The sequence below is a fragment of the Sceloporus occidentalis genome, unplaced genomic scaffold (genome assembly GCF_023333645.1).
Source record: "Sceloporus occidentalis isolate IW3139 unplaced genomic scaffold, rSceOcc1.0.p SCAF_1, whole genome shotgun sequence".
In the NCBI taxonomy this organism is placed as follows: Eukaryota; Metazoa; Chordata; class Lepidosauria; order Squamata; family Phrynosomatidae; genus Sceloporus; species Sceloporus occidentalis.
The window spans coordinates 115,059,858-115,081,524 of record NW_028316981.1 but is presented as its reverse complement, the minus strand read 5'-3'; the positions used below and the strand labels follow the sequence as shown (position 1 = coordinate 115,081,524).

General features: G+C 41.9%; 1 protein-coding gene across 3 annotated transcripts in view; it reads left to right on the top strand.

Moving 5' to 3' along the window:
* Positions 1-3,045: 3,045 nt before the first annotated feature.
* Positions 3,046-21,667, top strand: part of GABRA1 (gamma-aminobutyric acid type A receptor subunit alpha1) — a 45,628-nt gene continuing 27,006 nt past the window's right edge. Inside the window, exons 1-3 of one of the 3 annotated variants that reach the window (XM_089532087.1) lie at positions 3,046-3,179; positions 5,570-5,658; positions 10,313-10,425. In XM_089532087.1, the coding sequence (XP_089388213.1) occupies positions 5,585-5,658; positions 10,313-10,425 (187 nt within the window). In that variant the 5' untranslated portion in view covers positions 3,046-3,179; positions 5,570-5,584. Of the gene's footprint in view, positions 3,180-3,291; positions 3,397-4,842; positions 5,041-5,569; positions 5,659-10,312; positions 10,426-21,667 lie in introns of those variants that run through there. The other 2 variants (XM_089532077.1, XM_089532095.1) reach the window with 2 other exon arrangements.

The window sequence follows — 21,667 nt, the reverse complement described above, 5'->3', positions numbered from 1 at the left end:
TTTCCACTTCAAATCAGCAATTCAGTGTTGGCCTCCATGGCTTCCGACTGTCTCTGTCTTTGCCTGGATTCTTTTTGGCTTTCAACAGCTGCCTCAGAATTTAACTTCTGAAAACAAACAACTGAGATCTAACATATGTTCTTGTTCTTCATCCAGACTGACTCTGGGACCCAGCAAAACTGGGAACTGGGGCTGCTCTTTCTGAATAAACTGCTTCATAGTTTGAATATATATATGTATATGTGTGTGTGTGTGTGTGTGTGTGTGTCATTGGACTTGCCATATTCTCTATACATTCCCCATGCTGCCACTGGCAAGTGACCTAGTGTCTGGGTGACATTCTTAATGTCATTTAAAGGAAGAGCTGCCCAAAGAGCAGCAAAGAGAATTCAAGGAGAAGCAATGAAATTCCAGATTTTACCTAACTGTCTTCAGTGCTTTCTGCCTGAGAGAAAGCATGCTAGCAGGCTTCAGAGACAAATCTATACCTTCCCAGGGTCAATGTTTTTTCTCATAATCAGGATGGGCTGAGGACCTTGAGCTCATCAGTTTGAAACACTAAAGAGCTGTCAATGAGTCCATTACGCCACCAAAATATCCCTTCCCAGTCACCCTTCCTCATGAGTGAAAGGTGGTAGTGGTTCATCTCAATCCCCTTCCTGAAGAAGGCTTCATACCATTCAGAAATTATGGGAAGAAACAAAATCCCAGTCTCAGCAGATTACAGGGATGTTTTCAGGATATGATTTGGAAGGGGGGAAAAACATATACATATTGAGTGGGTCCTCAGTTTTGGGGGAGAGGCGGTGTGTGGGGAGGCCTTCCAATGCTCACTCTGTCCTCAAACCTTTCACACAGTTCCAGATCAGGCCTACCTTTCCTGAGACCATCCTTACTGTCTCCATCACAGTGTCTGTATAGGATGGGTATCACCTTTCCTCTCAGGGGCACCTTGATTCCCCCTTCCCGTCCCCCCCCCCCATGTGTAAATGAAGACACGCTTCTTATCATGGCAGACTCTCACAAAGAAAGAAAGACCCAAGGGGGCCATGTTTCTTCCCTCTCAGCGATCCCTATTGACCACTCCCACAGCAGGTTTGAGTAGTGGGCAAAAAGAAAGCATCCCCTTCACACTTTAGGGCTGTGTCCACACTGTGGAAATAACCTGGTTTGACACTGCTTTGACTGCCCAGGCTCAATGCTATGGCATTCTGGGAACTGAAGTTTGCAGTGACCCCAGAGCGGAGCTGTCGCTGCAGTCAAAGCCGTGTCAAGCTGGGTTATTTCCACAGTATGGATAGACTATAGCAGTGATGGTGAACCTTTTAGAGGCCGAGTGCCCAAACTGCAACCCAGAACCCACTTATTTATTGCAAAGTGCTGTGTCCCTCTGGCTTTCTAGTAACAAACTCTGGCAAACCCTGAGCTGGGGCGACGGCACATGTGCCCACAGAGAGGGCTCTAAGTGCCACCTCTGGCATGCATGCCATTGGTTCGCCTTCACTGGACTATAGGACCTCCTCCTGCTGCTCCTGGTTACTACTAGGAGTATGGCTCCAAGTCTTCCAGCACCATGGAGAGCTCCCAGGAGAGTGAAGGAAGCCTCTGCTACCGATTCCTTCTGCTCTCCCTTGCACCTCTGCAAGCCCACCCCCCCCAGTCATAAAACCTGGATCCCACAGCTGAGGAGGGGAGGGGAGGGGAGGGTTGTGTGTGTGTATATATATATATATATATATATATATATATATATATATATGGGGGATCGGGGAAGGGGGCGATCTCCCTCGGAGGACGTGCCATTCAGGTCCGCCTTGGCAACCTGAAGTGGCTCTTCCCCCGGGCCTTGACAGGTGCCTCCATGACAGGTGCCATGACACCGAAAGGGACTTGGATGCCCAGCGCTGGCACAGTACCCATTGGGCAAAGAGAAGGCGAGCCTTCATTCCGGAGGAGAAGTGGCCCAGGAGACAGGCGTGCCTACAAGCACCCTACACACCCGGGGGGGCTCAAACATGGCACAGCCATAACTCCCCCCTCCAAAAAAATAATAGTAGTAATAACAACAACAACAATAATAATAAACCCCAGCTTCGACCTGCCCTCAGCCCTTGAGGCTAATGCCAGCCTGGCCATTTCGGCAGGGAGGGGGTGGAGGCAGAGAAGCCAGGCTGCGGGGAGAAGGGGGCTTCTATTGGCCACCCAAGCCCCCTTGGGCCGCCAAGCCTTATGTCCACTTCTCTCCCCCCCCCCCCCCCCCATAATAATAAAAATGCAGAGTATCTACCAAATGGAAAAGAGGAGAAGCGTCTCTTTTCACATTCCCTCTTCATCCATATGGATGCAACGAGTGAATAGTTGGCCGCAAAAACACCAAACAACGGGGAGGGCAAGGTACCACCATCCCCATCCCCCCCCCACCATTATCACCGTCATCATCCCCATCCCCACCATTATCATTATTATTGTTTTGGCGGGGAGGGAAGGGAGCATGGTCGACCTTTCGGGTTTGGGTTTTGCTGGACCTCCCCAGCCTCCAATGGCATCTATCTGGGGGAAGATGCTGTCAAGGGCAGCTCCCCTTCTCCCGACCCCAGTCCATATATATGTATATGTATGTATGTATGTCATAGGTATATATATATATATATATATATATTCAAATGTCATGTCTGTCTGTCTGTCTGTGTGCCCCTTCTCCTTCCCTCCCTCTCTCTGGTGATGATGATGATGATGATGATGATGGGGGTCGGGGGCTGGGGCGGCGGAGTGGGCCGGGGCTGCCCGGGGAGGGAGGACCGGGGCCTGGCGTGGCCCTTCCCTCGCTCTCCCGCTGAGCCCTGGAAGCGGGGCTCCGGCTGCCTTGGGCCAAGCAGAGCCCCCCGCTGCCTGCTGGGGCTGGGGCTGGGGCTGGGGCTGGGGGAGGGAAGAGGCCGGGCGCTGCCAGAACAAGACACACACACGCCGAACGGAGACCGGGAGGAGGAGGAGGCAGGCAGGGAGGGAGGGAGGGAGGGAGGCGGCATTGGTGTCGGCCAGAGCCTCCTCCATGATGGCTGAGGAGCGCGCCTGAAGGAAGGAGCCACGCAGCGCCGCCTTCCCCCGGCTCCTTCCCTCCGTCCCTCGCCATCCCCCTCGCGGCCCACGGGCTCCGGCAGCAGCAGCAGCAGCAGCAAGAGGTAAGCGGCAAGAGGCGGCGGCGGCGGTGCTCCTCGCCCTCCTCCTCCTCCTCCTCCTTCAACACCAGCCTCCCTCCATCCCTCCCTCCTTCCCTCCCTCCCCTCTTCCCTCCCCTCTTCTCTCTCTCTCTCTCCTCCCTCACTCCCTTTTTTCCCCGGGAAGAGCATCTTTATGGCTGGGAAGGACTGCTGTGGGGTGGCTCTTCGCGCCGAGCAGGTACGCCGGGCAGCAGGCAGGCTCCCCGACCCCCCCTTCCCCGACCCCCCCCCCCCACAAGCAGGGCCCACATCTCTGCCCCCTCCCCAGAATCCGATGGCTTCCCCCTCTTGCCTCCTCTGGCTCCTGGGCATGGCTTCCCTCTCCATCTCACCCCCCCCTCTATTTCCCCCTCCACCGGCCCCAGCCCAGCTCTCCGGAGGCATGGCTTCCCCCGACCTCAGCCCCCTTCCTCTTCTCCCCACCGACCCCCGACCCCCTCCCCCAATCCTAGGCTCAAAATCCGCAGCGATCGATGGGCAACTGATGGGGAGGGGGCGGGAGGGGGAGGGAGGGAGGGGAGGCCCAGCGGAAGCCCTCCTCCTCCTGCTGCTGCTCTCAGCCCCCTTCCTCCTCCTCCTCCTCCTCCTCCTCCTCCTCTGCCTTCCTTGCCTTTCGGGTGAGATCGGGGGGGGGGGGTCTCTATGTAGGGAGAGGGAAGCATACAAAGTTGGGCTGCCAATCTCTCTCTCTCTCTCTCTCTCTCTCTCTCTCTCTCTCTCTCTCTCTCGGAGGTGGGTTCTGAGCGGATGTGCCCAACATGGTGGTGCTGGTGGTGGCGGCGGCGGCGGCGTGTGGGCATCCTCTCCCCTCCGTGTTGGTCTCTCACCTGGAACTGTGGGAAATCATGGTGGAGGATTCTGGGGAGGGGAGGGGGCCAGGAGCCAGGCTTTTCCGCCGGGCGGCTTTTCCCTCCTCTCCCCCATAAAATCCCGGAGAGAGCCCTCCTTGCTTCCTCCCTTGCTTCCCCTGCTCAGGCTCCCTCCCCCCGAAGCCCCGGGGAGAAAGGAGGAGGGGGCCGGGAGGGGGGCAGGCGGAGGGGAGAGAGAGCCCCTGCCCTCCCGGCGCAGGGCAGAGGTTCGCCCTCTTCCCGGCAAGGCTGGGCTTGGGCTGCGCCTGCCTTCCCGCCTTGGCTGGCTCCGGAGAGAGAACCTGCCTGCCTCTGGACCTTGGGGGCCAGCTCTGCCCCTGCCTGCCCCATCGGAGCCCCCTCCCTGGGCCTGGGCCAGGGGCTGCCTCTGCTCCTTGGCTTCTCCTTCTCCTGCTGCTGTTGGGGGAGAGAGAGGGCTTGTGGTGCTGCTTGGACTGGGGCTCCTCTCCGGAGACGGCTTTCCTAGAGTCTGGCCAGTCCATGCTGGCAGTGGGTCTGGGTCTGCTGCCAGGGAGCGAGGAGGGGCGCCAGGGGAGCAAGGCAGGCAGGCGGCCCCTCTCGAGTCAAGCAAGGCACGCCAGAGGAGTCCAGCAGGAGACCCAGGGCAGGGGCCCAGCAGCAGCCTTAGCCTTAGCCTTAGCCTTAGCCTTGCCTGAGGAGCCCCTCTTCCGCATCTGGCTCCCAGAAGGGCTCCCCAGCTGTGAGCGCGGGAAGGGTGAGCAGGGGAGAGGGGTTCTCTTCCTTTCTTTCCTCTCCACTGATGCCAGTTGCAAAGGGAGGTGGGCAATGGCGCCTGTGGTGACAGGAGTGTCCCCCCACCAACCGTGGGCAAAGAAAGACTGAGGAGTGCATACAGTGGACTTAATTCAGTGCTGTGTGCCCTTTCGATGGATGGGCACATCAATGTGCATGGATGGCTATGCAATCCTGAATGTTATTTGATTCAATCCAGGGTATGCTCATAAATGTTGTGCTGCTGCTGGCTAGCCTGGCAACCAAGGCAAGAGGCAGGGAACGCTCTCAGGAAGAAAGTTCTGTCCAGATAAGGAGCTCCTGTGGGTTTCCATAGACCTCATGGGACACCCTCTCCCCCAGCAACACTGTCTTACTTATTAAAGCACAGGTTCTTGGGTTCTTCAATGTGGTTGGAGAAAGGATTTGGAAACTGTCTCCTCAAAAGTGGCAGCTCTTGGGGGAGAGGGGAGAAATGAGTGAGGACACTTCTTCGAGTACCTGGCCTTTTAAAGTGTAAAGTCAAACTGATTAAAAAAAATTCTCTGTGAAGGACCTGGTCTCTTGAAAGGAACACCATGAAATATGGATGGGACCATTTTCCTTTGTCTTTGAATGATACACCATTGTATTATCACTGCTTTACTCCAAGGGGAATCATCTAAAGTTCTTTAGGACCTGTTGTATTTTGAAGTGGTCTTTCAAAGAAAGGGGGTTGCTTACTTCTCTTTTTTGAAATTTTGTTTTCAGCTTCCATAATCTACCATGAAGATGACGCATCTTCTCTGTGACCGCTTTTGGGCCTGGGTTCTCCTTATAAGCACACTAACTGGAAGAAGGTGGGGAAAGCACTCTCTCTCTCTCTGTCTCTCTCTCTCTGTCTCTCTCTTTAAAAAAATACACAAGTATCAGTTTGGAACATCTTTGTTATTGGTAATGGAAAGAGAATAAGAAACAAGCTGCACATGGGCTAGGCTACTACTAATTGTATTTGGGGAAGTTAATCCTGCTCAAATCCCAGCTAAATCAAAATAGAAGATTGAAAGAAAAGGATGGTTTGTTTGCATAACATGTATAGTGCCACTGCTGTTCAGGAAGAGTTCATCAGTGACTACTTCAGCCACACTAAGGTTAGACTAATGATTTGAATGCGGGGGGAAAAGAGCCTTTTCTATAGATAATTTTTGCAAGATTTTTATTCTACATAGGAAACGGGGGAGGGAGAGAAAGCCATACAGAACCTAATTTTAGACATTTGCAGACCAATTTCTTCAGCTGATTTGTCTCTTTTTCCTGAAATGAGTGGGACAGGCCTGCAGACTTTAGGGCTGGCTCTTACTTGCTAAATCCTTGCTCATTAAACTGGAAGGTATGGGTGAGGCCAGACTGCTCAAACAAATTGAGTCTGGGGAATGTGACCATGAAGTCCAGCTATTGCACCTGATGGTTGAATGTTTTGGATCAGATGGCAGCTTGTATGAGATCCAGACCCATCATTATCTTTGGCGAATTTGCCACTGATATCATTGCACTGAATGGGGGAAAGGGAAGCTTCCTCAGCTGTGAAATACAGCTGGAGGTGTAACCTTTCTATCAACAGTGTATCTAAAGGACAAATATATTAATGCATATATGTTTTTGTGCTGAATTGCAAATGATATCAAATATTTCTGTATCTGTAACTCTGACTTACTTTCCTTAATTCACCATCGTTATTCAAATTGGTTCCACGAATAAACAAAAATGTGCATTATATATCAGGGATCAAGGTGGCACTGGATCATCCAATTTAGCTTAGGCCTTTTTTCTGATAAGGATAAAATTTGGTGTGTGTGTGTGTGTGTTTTAAAAGCAACAACAACAAGCTAGCATAGCTGATGAGTGATGAAGGTGGATAAAGTGGATTTCCAAAAGGAAAGGAAATAAATGAAAATAAGAAAGACTTGACCCTTGGGTGACTTCCTCTGTTTTAGCCATTCCCCCCCCCCCTCCCCCCCGTGTTGTGCGCTGCTATATATGTTTCACTGGAACTGTGGATTTGGAAGTGAGAATCAAGATACATTTGCCTGTTATTGAAAAATTATATGAGGTGTCACTATTATAATGACCTGTAGATGGAGTTAGTGCACAGTGGTTTTTTTTTATTATACAGTTGTTTAGTGTGAAACCACAAACACGCTAACTGACATTTTCCTTCAAGATGTTCAGATGACACCTTGAAAAACACCCATTTCACAGCGAAAATATTTATCCGTCTTTAACTTTGACTTGTGGCTGCATCAGACTGATCAAGTATCTGTTTTGGGGGAAGCCTCGTAAAATGAAGGGTCACCAGTTTGCGATCCAATTGTTTTGTTCCTAATGCTAGTGAAATGTTTTCTGGTGTTTTTTTTAAAAGTGTGTTGCTTGTGCCAAAAAATAAATGACAATGTAAAACTTGATAGTTTTGAATTTGTGTGTGTGTGTGTTACATGATTTGAGGGCACGGTGCTCACGTCAGGCCTATTCATACAGCAGCAGAATTTTATACAGAAACAGAATATTTTAAAAGGCAGAATTATAATTCATATTTTTTTGCAAAACATAACTGCAGAAACAGGTATATTTAATGACATTTTCTCAGTGTTGCCAGTAGCACATCGATTTGATCTTTTTCTCTATTTGAGCTTATAGCTGCATTTTGCAGTCCATTTACAGAGGTACTGGGGGGGGTTATCTTGAAACAGTTAATCATACAAACCCTACTAACAGGATGTCCCATTGAGGTCAGTATTATTTAAGGCCTAAATTATTCGCATAATTCCCCACTAGTTTCGGTGGGACATCATGAAATGTATTATTTTCTGGACTGTTTCTGTTGTTATAACCTGTCTTAATAGTGAGCTATGGATTCAACCACAGGTTGGTTCTTAAGAATCATCTTGGTCTTCAAATTCTTGTGTTGGCATTCAAATTAATGGAATATGCACTGGTAAAACACTCAGGATCATACTGTTTATAAATAATGTAACACCGAAGTAAAGCTAGAGTCCCGAGAGCTGGAATATTGGTTCTGTCTGAGACATTCAAGAAAACTTTGGTCACTATATTACAACTGCATTGTCGTAAAACCAACCAAAAGACTTGCATATCTGAAAATATAAAATATAAACACATGCCTAGTTGCCTGCCATTCACGGCACATGTTTGTGTTTTGTGAAATTCAAATGACCTTCAAATGTTATAGAAAAGATGCAGTTAATATCTTGTGGCAATGCACCAGATGGACCATATTTTTCCGGAAGAGTCCCTTATTTGTTAATTAGCAAATTATATAGGGTAGGGTTATCTTGTCCCATATAATAATAATAATATGAGCAGAATATACAAGAAATACAAAGGATTTCCCCTCGATGTTTAAATAGTACTGTGAAGTATTATTCACGAGCTTTCAAAGTTTCTTTGTAATAGGAATTATGTTGCTTTTCTAGAAATGAGCTAAAGATGTCACATAGAATCAACCAGCTGTAAATATTGTACACATATATAAATACACTATATATGCATTTATATACATTTAGAATGATAGTTGAGTACATCTAAACTTTGATCAAAGTTATAAAAGACTTTGCATTGCTTTAATATGGGGTTTCCTTTCATATAGAAATTGTATTTGTAAGTGCGGTAGTTGGAATTTTTAAACCATAAAAGAAAATTATACAATCTGTTTTCTACCTATATTTACGCAAACTGATTTTGAAAATATCTCATCTATAAATTTAGATAGTTTTAAATGCTAGCATACTGTTGCATAATTCATTCCTTAAACGAGGTAGCTATTATTTGGCATAAACATGGCTTGCAAAATATTTGTGCCCATTGCTAACATTCACAAGGAGTTTCCATTTGAAAGAGTTTTTGGTGGAAGGATTTTGCTAATCACATTGGACCAGATATCCAAAGAAGGCTGATTCAGTAATAATGAATGTGACAAAGTGATCAAGAAGAAATGAACTTGGGGTTCAAGGGCTAAGTCCTGCTGAATTTACACTGGCAAGTGTCCCATTTTTGCAAATAGGATCTCTCCCAGTTAAAGGGCAGAAGAAGGACTCCAAGATTTGGCTCTTAGACAACCATGATAGATGATTAGGAGAAAACAGTATGACTTGTACTTGAAAGTGCAAAAAAGAACCACTTTCTTAATGACAAGAACTTCATTGAAGTTCAAAGAAGCGGCTAGCACTTAGCTCATGGCCATAGGAAAACTACAAAAACTGTCTGCTTATTGTATTCTGGTAAAAGGGGGCCAAACTACCATTCAAATTAATTGGCTTCCAGTTGATATTTGGGTTGTCTTAATATTTGTCACTGCCTTGTCCTAAGGCTTTCTTGCTGCAGACCTGCCACATCAACCAGAAAACCATAATCTGGCACTCGTATTGCCAGGGTTCAACTGTAATATGACAGTCAGCAATACTGGGTGCAGATATTTAAACAGTTATCATTTAGGTGCTAGGCATGTGGTTTAGAAGAAAGATGGTGAAATGTTCCTATAGCCTCAAAAAATAATTTCTAATTTACTGAGAAATAACTCAGGTGTACCTCCAGTTTGATTTTCTTCAAAACATACTGGAAAGAAAAAAGTCATTAACATGTAGAAAGCTTAACTTTTATGTTAAAAAAAACCCATGACACTTATTACTGCGGGATACATCCATAGACAGAGCTGTGCATAAAGCTGTACAGTTTGTAAATGATATCACTGCTTACATTTCTAAATGTACCTTCCCGAAACTGGTGGCACTTAGTTCCAAATAATATTCAAAGATACATAGAATCAGTACGTAGAGAGTTCTTGTAGCACCTTTGAGACTAACTGAAAGAAAGAAACTGGCAGTATGAGTTTTCATAGACTTCAGTCTACTTCCTCAGATGCATTTGAGGAAGTAGACTGAAGTCTATGAAAACTCATGCTGCCAATTTCTTTCTTTCAGTTAGTCTCAAAGGTGCTACAAGAACTCTCTACGTTCCAAATAATATGTTTGCAACTGTATTGTCCACGGCCTCCTACTTCTTTTAGTATATTTAGATATTTCACTGACTTGTTTTAGATTTCATTTACAGCAAACTGTTTAGGGAGATGATTTGTAAAACAAGCAAGCAAACAAAAAACCCACAGTCACCTTCACTCGTAAACCCCTAGTTTTGAAAGCAGAAATGTTGCAATAATGAACAAAATGGTAAATATTAAATGCCTCAAATCTAAGTTTCATTGATTTTTAAAGGTTCTGTGTCCCTTGATAAAAGATTTTCAATGAATATGTATACTTCAAAAAGAAAGTCTGCAGGAGAAAGGATCTTATAATGCTGCCATAATCTGGCTTGATGGAAGAGATTTTGCATCTATAAATCAGTATAAGCAAGATTAAGCAGATTTCAGAATTATGATTCTGTAGGTTTGTTGCTGGATTAATGGTTTATAATGTTAACGGCACTATGTTTTTTCCCCCCCAGCAATGGACAAACTTCCTTACAAGATGAAATTAAGGACAACACAACAATATTCACCCGAATTCTAGATCGTTTACTTGATGGCTATGATAATCGCCTCAGACCAGGGTTGGGAGGTATGTGTTACTGTAATTTCTCAATTGACCTTAAGAACAACAAATGTCTACAGTCATTAATTCTTTGCTGTTTGGGAGAATAAAGGCTTATGGGAGAATAAAGAAGTACATGTAAATTTCTGCCAAATTCTCACTTGTTGTAACATGAATACCTCTCTATAAATGGCTACATTTCCTGGGTTCCTCATAATTTTGAGCATAGTTGCATATAATAAAGAATGAATTCTGAGTAAACACATTGGTGAAATTTCAGGTCTTCTATCACTGATATTGCATAAAAACTTTAAGACTGGATAATTTCCAGTTAAATAAAATTTACTTTAATCCTTCAACCCTGACAAAACATGGGTTGAAGGCAGCAACCCAAGGAGGCTCTGGTGAAAGTAAATTCCCAATAAGAGCAGCCGGACATCCTTTAACATAAGTGTTTGGTTTAAATATTACCTGTTCAGTTTAACTGATCTGAAGGCTGGTCTGCTTCAGACCCAACACTGGCCCTCCAGTGGATCTTGCCACTGTTCATCCCAGTTCCCCCTTTCCCACCCATAGAACAGAGAGCATTTTTTTAAAAATATGCTGTAGATTTTTATGCTGGTATCAAGAAAAATGCAGTCACATAAAACTGTGCCAGAGCAGAGAACTGAATCTGCTCCAATTTATGTCAGGAGCTGTCCTGATTTCTGCTTCTGACTGTAGTTCCTTACACTGCAGGAAAGATTGTGCCTGAGGGTCACCTGTCATTCAGAAACAGCTTTGGGAGTACATGTACATGCATACGCAAGGCCTTCAGGATATAATGGGGGGTGGAGAGAAGATATTTGGACAAGCACTTCTGCTGGATCAAAAAAAACTTTATCCTAACAGCACAGTCCTAGACAGGTCTACTCAGATATAGCATTCAAAGGGCTTTCACTCATTTCCAGATAAGCATGTGCCAAACAGCAGTCTAAATGTTGTTACACATAGTTTTGATCTTGGGCTCAAATTTTTGATCTGCTACTAATGTATATTCAAGCTTCAAAAATACTAGATTAAGGGAATTTGGAATTTTTCAATCATGTTCTTATCCAATTCCAAAGGCATAAAATCAAACTAGGATTAAAAGAGGACATACATGAGGACAGGGCAGGAAGTTCAGCTGGACGCCACAGCCTTGTTTGCTATAGCTACTTTCACTACTTTCATTGTTCTAGAGACAACATGGATATAGAATTCCCCAAAGTAGAGCTTTTGCTCATGGGACACTTATGGAGAAAGATAAGAATAAGCTCTTTTCAGTCATTCTTTCCTCATCGGAAGTCATTTGTGAAAAGTGCCTTGAAAGTACATTCAGTACAGTCCACCAATTCTTTATCCACAGATTCAACCATCCATAGCTTGAAAATATTAATATATTACATAAAGCAAACCTTGATTTAGCCATTTTATACAAGGGACACTATTTTACTATGCCATTATATGTAATGGGACTTGAGTATCCATGGATTTTGGTATCCACAGGGGATCCTGGAACCAAAACCCAGCAGATACCAAGGGCCCAGTGTACTGAGGAAAATCATATGGTATAGTTTTGCAGATAAGCTTAAGATACTGGAAAGCTCTTTTAAGCTTTAAACTTAAACACAGAGTAGCTTCATAAGCCCAACTGACATGGAAGCCACCAGCTGACACCATATCATTTGACTGAGTCTCAAACTGTTTGGTAAACATAAAGAGATAAAAGACCATTCACTAACAGGTAGGTTTGCTTAGTAGGAAAATGGAAGAGTTCACCAATTGTCATGTTTTAATTTGTTTTCAAAGAAGCATCGAATACAAAAAGCTGAAAGCTCTAATTAAATAAATCATTCAGTGCCCCCATTACCTTTTATCTGTTAATTCTATCCATTTCTCCACTAGATTTTGGTTTAATGGTATTGATGGTGATTATGTTTAAACTTTTACTTTGTTGAGTATTGTTCATAGATTAAGGGAACTCATGAAAATAATGGACTCTTCTGTGCGGAGGATTTTGAATGTAATTTTGGAAATGATGGAACAAAACAAGTCATTATTTTGTTCACTTATTGTGATAATATTTCATCTACCTTTATGAAAATGCTGGGATTAGCTCCCAAATATTTTTTTTTATCCTTGATTAATAGAACTGTAAATTTCATTGGCCTTTGTGGTGAGAATGAATATATTACACTGAAAATATTACACAACTGAATCTAGATTCACCTTGGTTCAGTTGAATGCATAAATTAGGGTTAATGTCATGTCTGATTTGAAAAAAAGCATTTAATGTAATTTGAAATCTGTATAGTATTACAAATAAAAAATGATTCAGGGATATTCAAGCTAATGTGTGTGTGGGCGTATCTCAGCCCCAAATGCAGGGCATAGACAAACAATGGATATCTTACAAACTAGAAGGACACACATGCGTTCAAATAGATTATATTTGCCATAGTCATCCTTAGTATGTAGCCGGAAAAGTCCAATGCTTTCTGGTTATGACTGATATAGTCTCTGCTGCATTGGCATGAGTACTTTCTTTTTGGTCCCGTGCATAAAGTTTAAGTTGTGAAGTTAGTCAAGATACCAGAAACATGGTTAATTAGAACTAAAAGTGTTTGGTTCCACACATAGTCAAGACCTAATGTGAATTACTTCTCCTATTTTCAGCATGTCATGACATATCTAACACAAGTAGCAGTCTGTAGCAGTGTGCCAACATGACACTTTAATCTGCCCCATCCCAAAACACTATTTTGCTAATATAGAAATCAAACCATGAAGTGTGTGATTTTGTGAACCATGGTATATTTTACTGGTGGCTATCTAAGATGGTAAACTATTGCAAACATTGACAGTCTTAGAAGTGCCTTGTCTCTGGAGAGCAGGAATTATTTGGCATAGAGGACATTTCCAATGTCTGTGTGACCACTTCACCAGTTGCATTATAGCCACAGTCTACAGTCCATATCAAGGAGTGACTGCTAATGCCTGAAAACAGCTGCAGTGCAGTTGGAATACGCCAAATGTGGATTGTCTGACATCTGATAAATGTCTAATCTTTAAAATGGTATTATTTAGGAGGCTACAGACAGCATTTTTGCCTGTGTTCTCATAAAAGCTAATGCATCAGAAAGCATGCAGCCTCAACACCTCCATATGGTCTCCAAAATATTGAACCGCCAATCCTCTGCAGTTATCTTGATGTGCTCTCAGGAGAGCCTTTTTTTTTTTTAATAAACATGCTATTGGATTGCATCTCCAGAGTAATAAATAGCGATGGCTTCAACTATATCCTGATCCTTGCCTTCTTTAGGAACATGGCAAATAAAATGCTTTCCTGATTGCTTGCCAGGGGCAACCAGTAGAAGGCTGAGGATGCATTTCATCATGGTATGGACTACCTAGATAATAGTGACTCATCCTCAATCCCATTTATTTCAAATGCTAAGAAATTAATTATTGTTCCCAGTGCCCTCACATCTGACTCCCAAATAATTGATAGTAAATGAACATATCTAGTCAAATGTGTATATCTTAAGTCCCATATAAACAACAGTCATTATCAAATGAACAGAATCTGGAAATACAGTATAAGGCTCAAATGGATAAGGCAAGCCTTTTTGGGGGGGGCGGGCGGGGAGTCCAGAGTTCAGAGATTTGCCATCTTCATCCCTTAGCTTTCTCAAAATTAGACAGGTGCTGCAAACTTTTCCAGGAAGATATGTAAAATGAACAAACATGCTTGTCCTTTCTCTGGCTTCTCAAGATTGAAGTACACATCTTTTCTCCAAGCGAGAATGAAGGGATGGATTAACTTGTGGATTTGTCTGCTTATTTGTACGCATGTACAAAGGAGCTGAGAAAAGGCTCTTTAGAGTTTAGATTTTTGATTGTATGGTTCTATAAATGTGTGTGGATTTTAAGAGCTTATGGAAACAGTATACGTAGTGGACTTCTCCTGATGCCTGTTCTAATACAAATTCTGTTTACCCTTTTCACATTGAGTTGGCTCTAAGCTATACAATTTTGTGGAAATAGAGTACAACAGCTGGTGAAAATCACTGCCGAGTAGTTGGGTGCAATAAAAGAGGAAAGAGAAATAAGGTGTTTTTTGTTTGTTTTTTGTAAGATCAGCTATACAATTCACCTATTTCATTATGAAACACAGAACTGGCATTTCCTGAAATTCAGATTAGTCACATAACAAAATAATTTCATTTAGGATAATTAATTGTTCATCAATTAAAAATTGTAAGGACATTTGCCAGGGGTAGATGTTTAACAGAACTAGGATGTATATTAAGGAAGTTACTAATTGTACTTGGTACAATAATGTTATTAATGTATTTCTTCTTCCAGCACATGAGTACATTCAAATCACTATAGAGACATCACAGTTTCCAGCAGAATGTCCTGAAATTATATATTTGTAATAAGTGTTTGCCAATTGCTAATTGGTATTTGCAGTATTCTTGTAAATAGTAACATTGTCGTGTTTTATACAATATTAGTGTCATGATTTAATACAACCTGATCTACGTAAGCCCATGTCATGCATTTTTATACCAGGATGCAGTCTTGACCATCAGAAAAAATGTTTATATACATGTACAGATCAAGGTGAATGTCATCTCCTGCATTCATACCTCAAATTGATTCTTATAATATTTCCATTAGTGTCTGTGGCCTTATCAGGTAATCTCCTGTGTAAAAATAATAAATAATATTTTAGTGATTCATTTCTTCTGTGCTATTGATGGGAGGATTTTGCAAAGTAAACTAAAGGTCATTTATTATTTTAAAATAATAGAACATCAAAGTACATGATCACCCACTTCATTTTATCATCTCAACAACCCTATGAGGTATGCTGGCCTAAGAGAGAAGGGCGAATTCACACTTGCTTTTTGTCCTGAGGAGATTCAGATAGCCGTGATGATTCAATACTGGAGGAGGGTCAGCCAGGCAATCCTGATTGATTCTGTAACATATCCACACTGCGAAGATGTGGATCGATGTGGATCTTTCAAGAAAACTGGGGGGTGGGGGAATGGTATCAAATATCCTGGGTTAAGTGGGGTTTTGGGTAGCCTCCCCCAAAAGTGCACACACCAAGGAAATAATCTGGGTTGACACTGGGTTATTTCCATAGTGTGAATGGGGCCTAAGATCATTTTCTGAGTTTCATGACTCAAAAGGGACTTGAACCTGGAACTACAATGGGCTAGTCCCCCTTTCTAATCACTACACCATGCTTGTTCCCTATGCAAAATGTAAAATAATAGTCCGGTAAACTAATATGATTAATTCATAGGGATTTTACAACTAAAATATCACCCAAAATAATATGGGGAGAATTTTTCTTTTAAAAGGATTAATATACTAAATATGTGCCTATACTAACACTACAGAATAAACAAGCAAAAGAATTATGTTTTACCAGCTTATGAGACAAAACCTTGGAAGAATTAGAAATAAATGTCCAATTTATAACTATGCTAGTACATCTATACTTCCTAGATGCATGAATAGAAAAGCTTTATACTTGATTGATTGATTTTATTTTTATCCCACTTTTCTCCCAAAAAGGGGCGCAAGGCGGCTCACAATATAAAAACAGCATTTTGAAAAACAATTAAAATAGCCAATTAAACAATAAAAAGTTAAAATTTTTAAACACACAAAATTAAAAACATACAAAGGTTAAAAATAATCTAAACCAACACCCTTTCCCCAATGTAAGGAGTTATCTTACATTTCAGTTGGTTGGTTTCTTTAAGGAGTTAATTTGAAATACATTCACCCACCAATTTCTGTCTCTTGCTTCCAGTCATGCTAATGCATCTTTAGAATGTAAAGGGAAAACAAACAAACAAACAAAAAAGAAACAAAAGATCTTTTTTCTCTTGAGTATCTTTCTATTGACTCATTCTCAGTCTACTGGAGCATTCTTTCTCCAGAAGCTTCTTGGTAAAGAATTGGTCCTTTTCAACCTGTCCAGACAGGTTGTTTTTGGAGTGAAAATATGTAAGAGATTTTTTTTCTGAAAAAGTTTCCTAAAGATGATAGTGTCCTGAACTGTCCTGACCATACCAAAATAAAAGGTTGTGGTTTTAGATAAACTCTAGAGTCGAGAACATAAATAGAGAATAAACCCAACATTTGCAGCAATAAGAAGTTCCATTGCAGGTACCTACAGGATGAGATAGATTTTATCACAAATCACATTTACTCTTTATGACAGTGGTGGACAATTGTACCAGGTGAAGAGGTCCAACGTTTGCCAGTTTAGGCCTATGGTTGTGTCACAACTGTCCATTTTCATCTAAACATTAGCCACAATAATACATGGAAGGTACTGAGAGTCTACTTACAGTTTTGGCTCCTAGGTTCTCAGATAAGTTTCAACTGGCTTAATATGTGTGTAAATGTGTTGAGGAGGTCTTTTTTTTTGGGGGGGGGGAGTTAACAAGTAAACATCTGCTTTAGACCCATGGTTTACAGTCTGGGATCTAGAGGAGATTACACTATACTGTATTCTGAGGCAGCATATTCCACTATAAAATAACTCTTACTGTCAGGAAGTTCTTCCAGAGGTTTAGGTGGAATCTGTTTTCTTGTAGCGTGGATCCATTGCTCAGTGTCCTAGATTCTGGAGCAGCAAAAAACAAACTTGCTTCATCTTCCATATGACTTACTTTCAAATAGTTAAACATGGATATCATGTCACTCCTTAATCTTCTATTTTCTAGGCTAAACATACTCAGCTCCCCTAGTCATCCATTTTAGGACAGGGTTTCCAGACCTTTCACCATTTTTGGTTGCCCTCCTCTGGACATGTTCCACCTTGTTAAAATCCCTCTTTAGTTGTAGTTCCCAGAAATGGACACAGTATTCCAGTGAAGTCTGACCAAAGTACATAGGTGTGTCCGCTTTATCTAAACACTACACTCCTATCTATGCTGCTTAGGATCACGTTTGCTTTTTAGCTGACATATCAAATGGTTGACTCATGTTCAGCTTGTGCTTTACTAAGACTCTTAGATCCATTTCACATGCACTTTTATCAATCCAGGTGTTCCGTGATCCTATATTTGTGCATTTCATTTTTTTTTCTGCCTAAGTGTAGTGCCTTACATTTCTTCCTATGTAAAGAGACATTGTAGCACCTTTGAGACTAACTGAAAGAAAGAAGTTGGCAGAATAAACTTTCATAGACTTTAGTCTACTTCCTCAAATGCATTTGGTCCTGGACCAAATGCATCTGAAGAAGTAAACTGAAGTCTACAAAAATTCATGCTGCTGTCTTCTTTATTTCAGTTAATCTCAAAGTAGCTACAAAATCCATTTACATATTGATTTTACAGTAACATGGCTATATCTTTGAATTCTTACATTTCTCCTTATTGAAATTCATTTTGTTAGTTTTGGCTCAGCTTTCTAACCTGTTAACAGTCATTTTGAATTCTGTTCCTATCTTCTGAGGTGTTAGTTCCCCCACCAACTTGATACCATCTGCAGATTTGATAAGCATGCCCTCTATTCCATCACCCAAATCACTTATAAAGATGTTGAATAGTACTGGGTTCAGGACTGATCTTGTGGCACCCTGCTAGTCACCTCTCTTCAGGAAGAGGAAGAGCCATTGTTGAGTATCCTTTGGGTTCAGTCAGTCAACCAGTTACAAATCCACCTAACAGTTGCATTGTCTAGCCCACATTTTACTTGCTTCTTTGCAAGAATATCATGGGGGACCTTTTGCAAAGTCCTTACTGAAATCAAGGTATCCTACATTCACAGCATTCCCTTCATCTACCAAGTCTGTAACTCTATCAAAAAAAAAAAAAAAAAAAAAAAGAAAGAAAGAAAAAAGAAAAGATTAGTGTGGCATGACTTGTTTTTGAGAAACCCTTGTTGATTTTTAGTGATAACAGCATTGCTTTCTAAATGCTTACAGACTGCCTGCTTAATGATTTGTTCTAGAATCTTTCCTGGTATTGACGTCAGGCTGACTGGGTGGTACTTGTTGGGTCCTCTTTTTTTCTTTTTTGAATTGGTGCAGTATTTGAAGATGAGGACAACATGTCCATTAATAGTAGAAAAACTAGTTAAGTTAAACAATGGATATAGTTAGGAGAAGAGGAGAATCTAGATTAATTGGCAATTAAGACAAAATCCAGAAACCATTTTAAGGGGAGGGGATGAAGAGAATTTTCTGTTGTGTATGTGCCAATTTTGATAATTATTTATAAATAAATTTACAAAAGATTCTTTTTAAAAAGGTATGTATTTTAAAATGCACACAACCCCCCTTTTTATTTAATGAGTAACATGCATTAAAATTATGTACATTAAGGAAGGAAAAGCATAAACCTACACAAGAAATAGTGTGGTCCAAACTATATAGAAATGTCCATGTGAGAAGGAAAACAGATGTATGGAGTTTGGATGAGACAAGAAAGATGGTGGGATAATGAGCATAAGAAAGAAACAAACTAAAGTGACTAAAGTCATTAGGCTTTGGCACATTGGTGAGATCCTTTTAAAAAGTCACCGCTCCACTGTCAGAGAAATCCCCAGATACCACTGCCTGAACTAGTTTCTCTCTGTTTACCCAGTGTGGATCTGATTTAGTTTAATAGACAGAGACTTCAACCAAAGAGATCTGTCTTAAATTTTCCTCAACTAAGAGCTTACTGAATGACCTTGGTCCAACAATTCTGTGTCAGTCCAATTTACCTCACTGGCCTATGTGAGGATCAAACATGAAAACTTCACCATGACCCCAGCCCCTTGGAAATAATGCGATTCAAATGCTCCAACTGGAGTATATGACATATAAAATTGTTGGGAAGCCTCTTCTCTTAGCTGTGAAGAATTTTAATTAACATTGATAACGTGTATTAAAAATGTTATTAATAATTGACATAGAAACTGTGGGTTGCCTCCAGACTTAGGGGTGACCCATTGAAATCAACAGATCTTAAGTTAGTTATGACTATGATGGATGTCCACAAAGATATGACTCAGTCCTGATCCAGTCCACAGTCATGCGGGCTTGTGGTAGAACAGAAGACAATCCTTTTGATTTTAAACTTTCAATATGATAAGCAAAGATGGCTGTCTTTCAATCCCTGTTCTGAATCAGTCCCTGTAAAGCTGTGTCTTGTGTAAGAATGACTCACTATTTTTGGAACACCCAACAAAACACAGCTGAATCATCTAATTGTAGAAGTGATAAACAAGTGTGGCTCTTTTATTTTTATTTTTGTTGCTTTGTTTTTGTACTTGAGAACCCCCCAAAAAGAGTGCTCCTTTGATGATCAGGAGTGAATTACTCACCACTACCATTGAAAGTTGTCCAGGTACTTAGAATAAAAACAAATAGAATCCGATACAATATGTATCCATTGCAAACATTTTTGATTAGGGGATTGTTGGTATAAATTTCTTGTACAGAGCAATAGGGTAACTTTTTTTTGGTCTGTTGTGAACATATAACACCAGCATTTTTGTTTGATCTGGAGCAGAGGTGGGAATTGGACTGCAGATTCCATCAGCTTTAGCCTAGTGAGGAATTCTGGAAATTGCAGTTCAACAACATCTGGTTGGCCACGTACAGTGGCATCATTAGGGGAATGTGGGGAGAGTTATTTCACGCAGCTGCAGCTGGGCAAGTGCAACCTCTTTGCAGTCTGGACCCCAGCTGTACTTATCCAGTGGCTTTTCAAAAATGGCAAGCTCTTGTTTTTGAAAAGCTGCTGGATAAGTGTGGCTGGGGTCTGGGCTGCATTTGGGCTGCACTCACCCAGCTGTGGCTGCATGTGATAACACCCATGTTTGACTTTTCAATCCTGTGTTTATCCCAGTGGGATTTCTGGGTGCAATAATCTCCTAAATCCATTTGGTATGCACTTCCTCTCTTCCTACTGCTTTCTGCCTTTCCAAGTGAGTCATGCCATCTCATGATATGGCCAAGTTTAACAACCTCAGTTTAGTTGTCTTGGCTTATACGGAGAGTTCAGATATCATTTGTTTCAGGGCCCATTTGTTTAGCCATCCATCATATCTGCAGAACTCTTCTCCAAAACCACACCTCAAATTGGTTCACTCTATTGCACACAGTGCCCCCTTGCCTTACACAGGGATCCATTCCGGACCCCTCCGTGTAAGGCAAGTTGTGCATATGCTCAAGCCCCATTGAAAATAATAGGGCTTGTGCATGGCATGTGGTATGGCGTACCCACCATGGGTGCACACACCATTTCTCTCCCATTGTGTGGCTTTCAGCATAAGACACCCACGTATGATGCAGGCGTACTGTATTTTCTTTCTATCCGCTTTCTACACCATTCATCTCTCACACCCATACTCTACATAGTGATGGGAAATACAATGGTATGGACAATCCTAACTTCAGTGTTCAGTTGTATATCTTTGCACATTAGGATCCTGTCTAGCTCTTTTATAGCCACCCTTCCCAGTTCTTGTCTTCTGATTTCTTGATGGCAATCTCGACATTTGTCAATGATTTATCCCTGTCTTTAATCCATGTCTTTCAATTTCCTCATCTTTTGCATTGAATTTAAATAGATCTTCCATGGATCAGGTAGAGCAGTAATTCCCAAACTTTGGTTTTACAGGTGTTTTGGATTTTAACTCCCAAAGGTCCTAGCCAGCTTGGCCAGCAGTCAAGAATTCTGGGAAATGAAATCCAAAACATCTGGAAAATCAAAGTTTGGAACCTCCTGCAATAGAGTGAACCAATTTAGGTTAGAGTCATGAAGGATCGTCTTTCTTGGGTTTTTCTGCTAAAGTGTTTCTCACCCCAAAGGAGTGTACTCTTTTGCATGGAACATAAAAGTTGTTCCTTAGTTCACATGGCAAAATTAACATCTAATTAGCAATTTCAGATTTTCTTTTCCAAGCATTTTGGTAGGCTATGCAGTGAAGATTCATTTTCAGGATGACTGTGTCTTTGGGGAGTAATCTTATCCTTCCAGTGCTTGGAGGTTAATTCTCATTTCGAGTCTCTTAAAAATTTAACTCCAGCCCAATTAAATGTCAGGAAAATCCTTACCATTCTTTAAGGCAATTAATATTCTCATAAGGAGATTTGATTAGGCCACAGCCATTTTGCTGGATGCCTAATTAAGACATTCCAACTGTCCCAATATCTTGTCAATAATACTTATGTGGTTGTCATTCCAAGAACAATTAACAGAAAAATCACTCATCA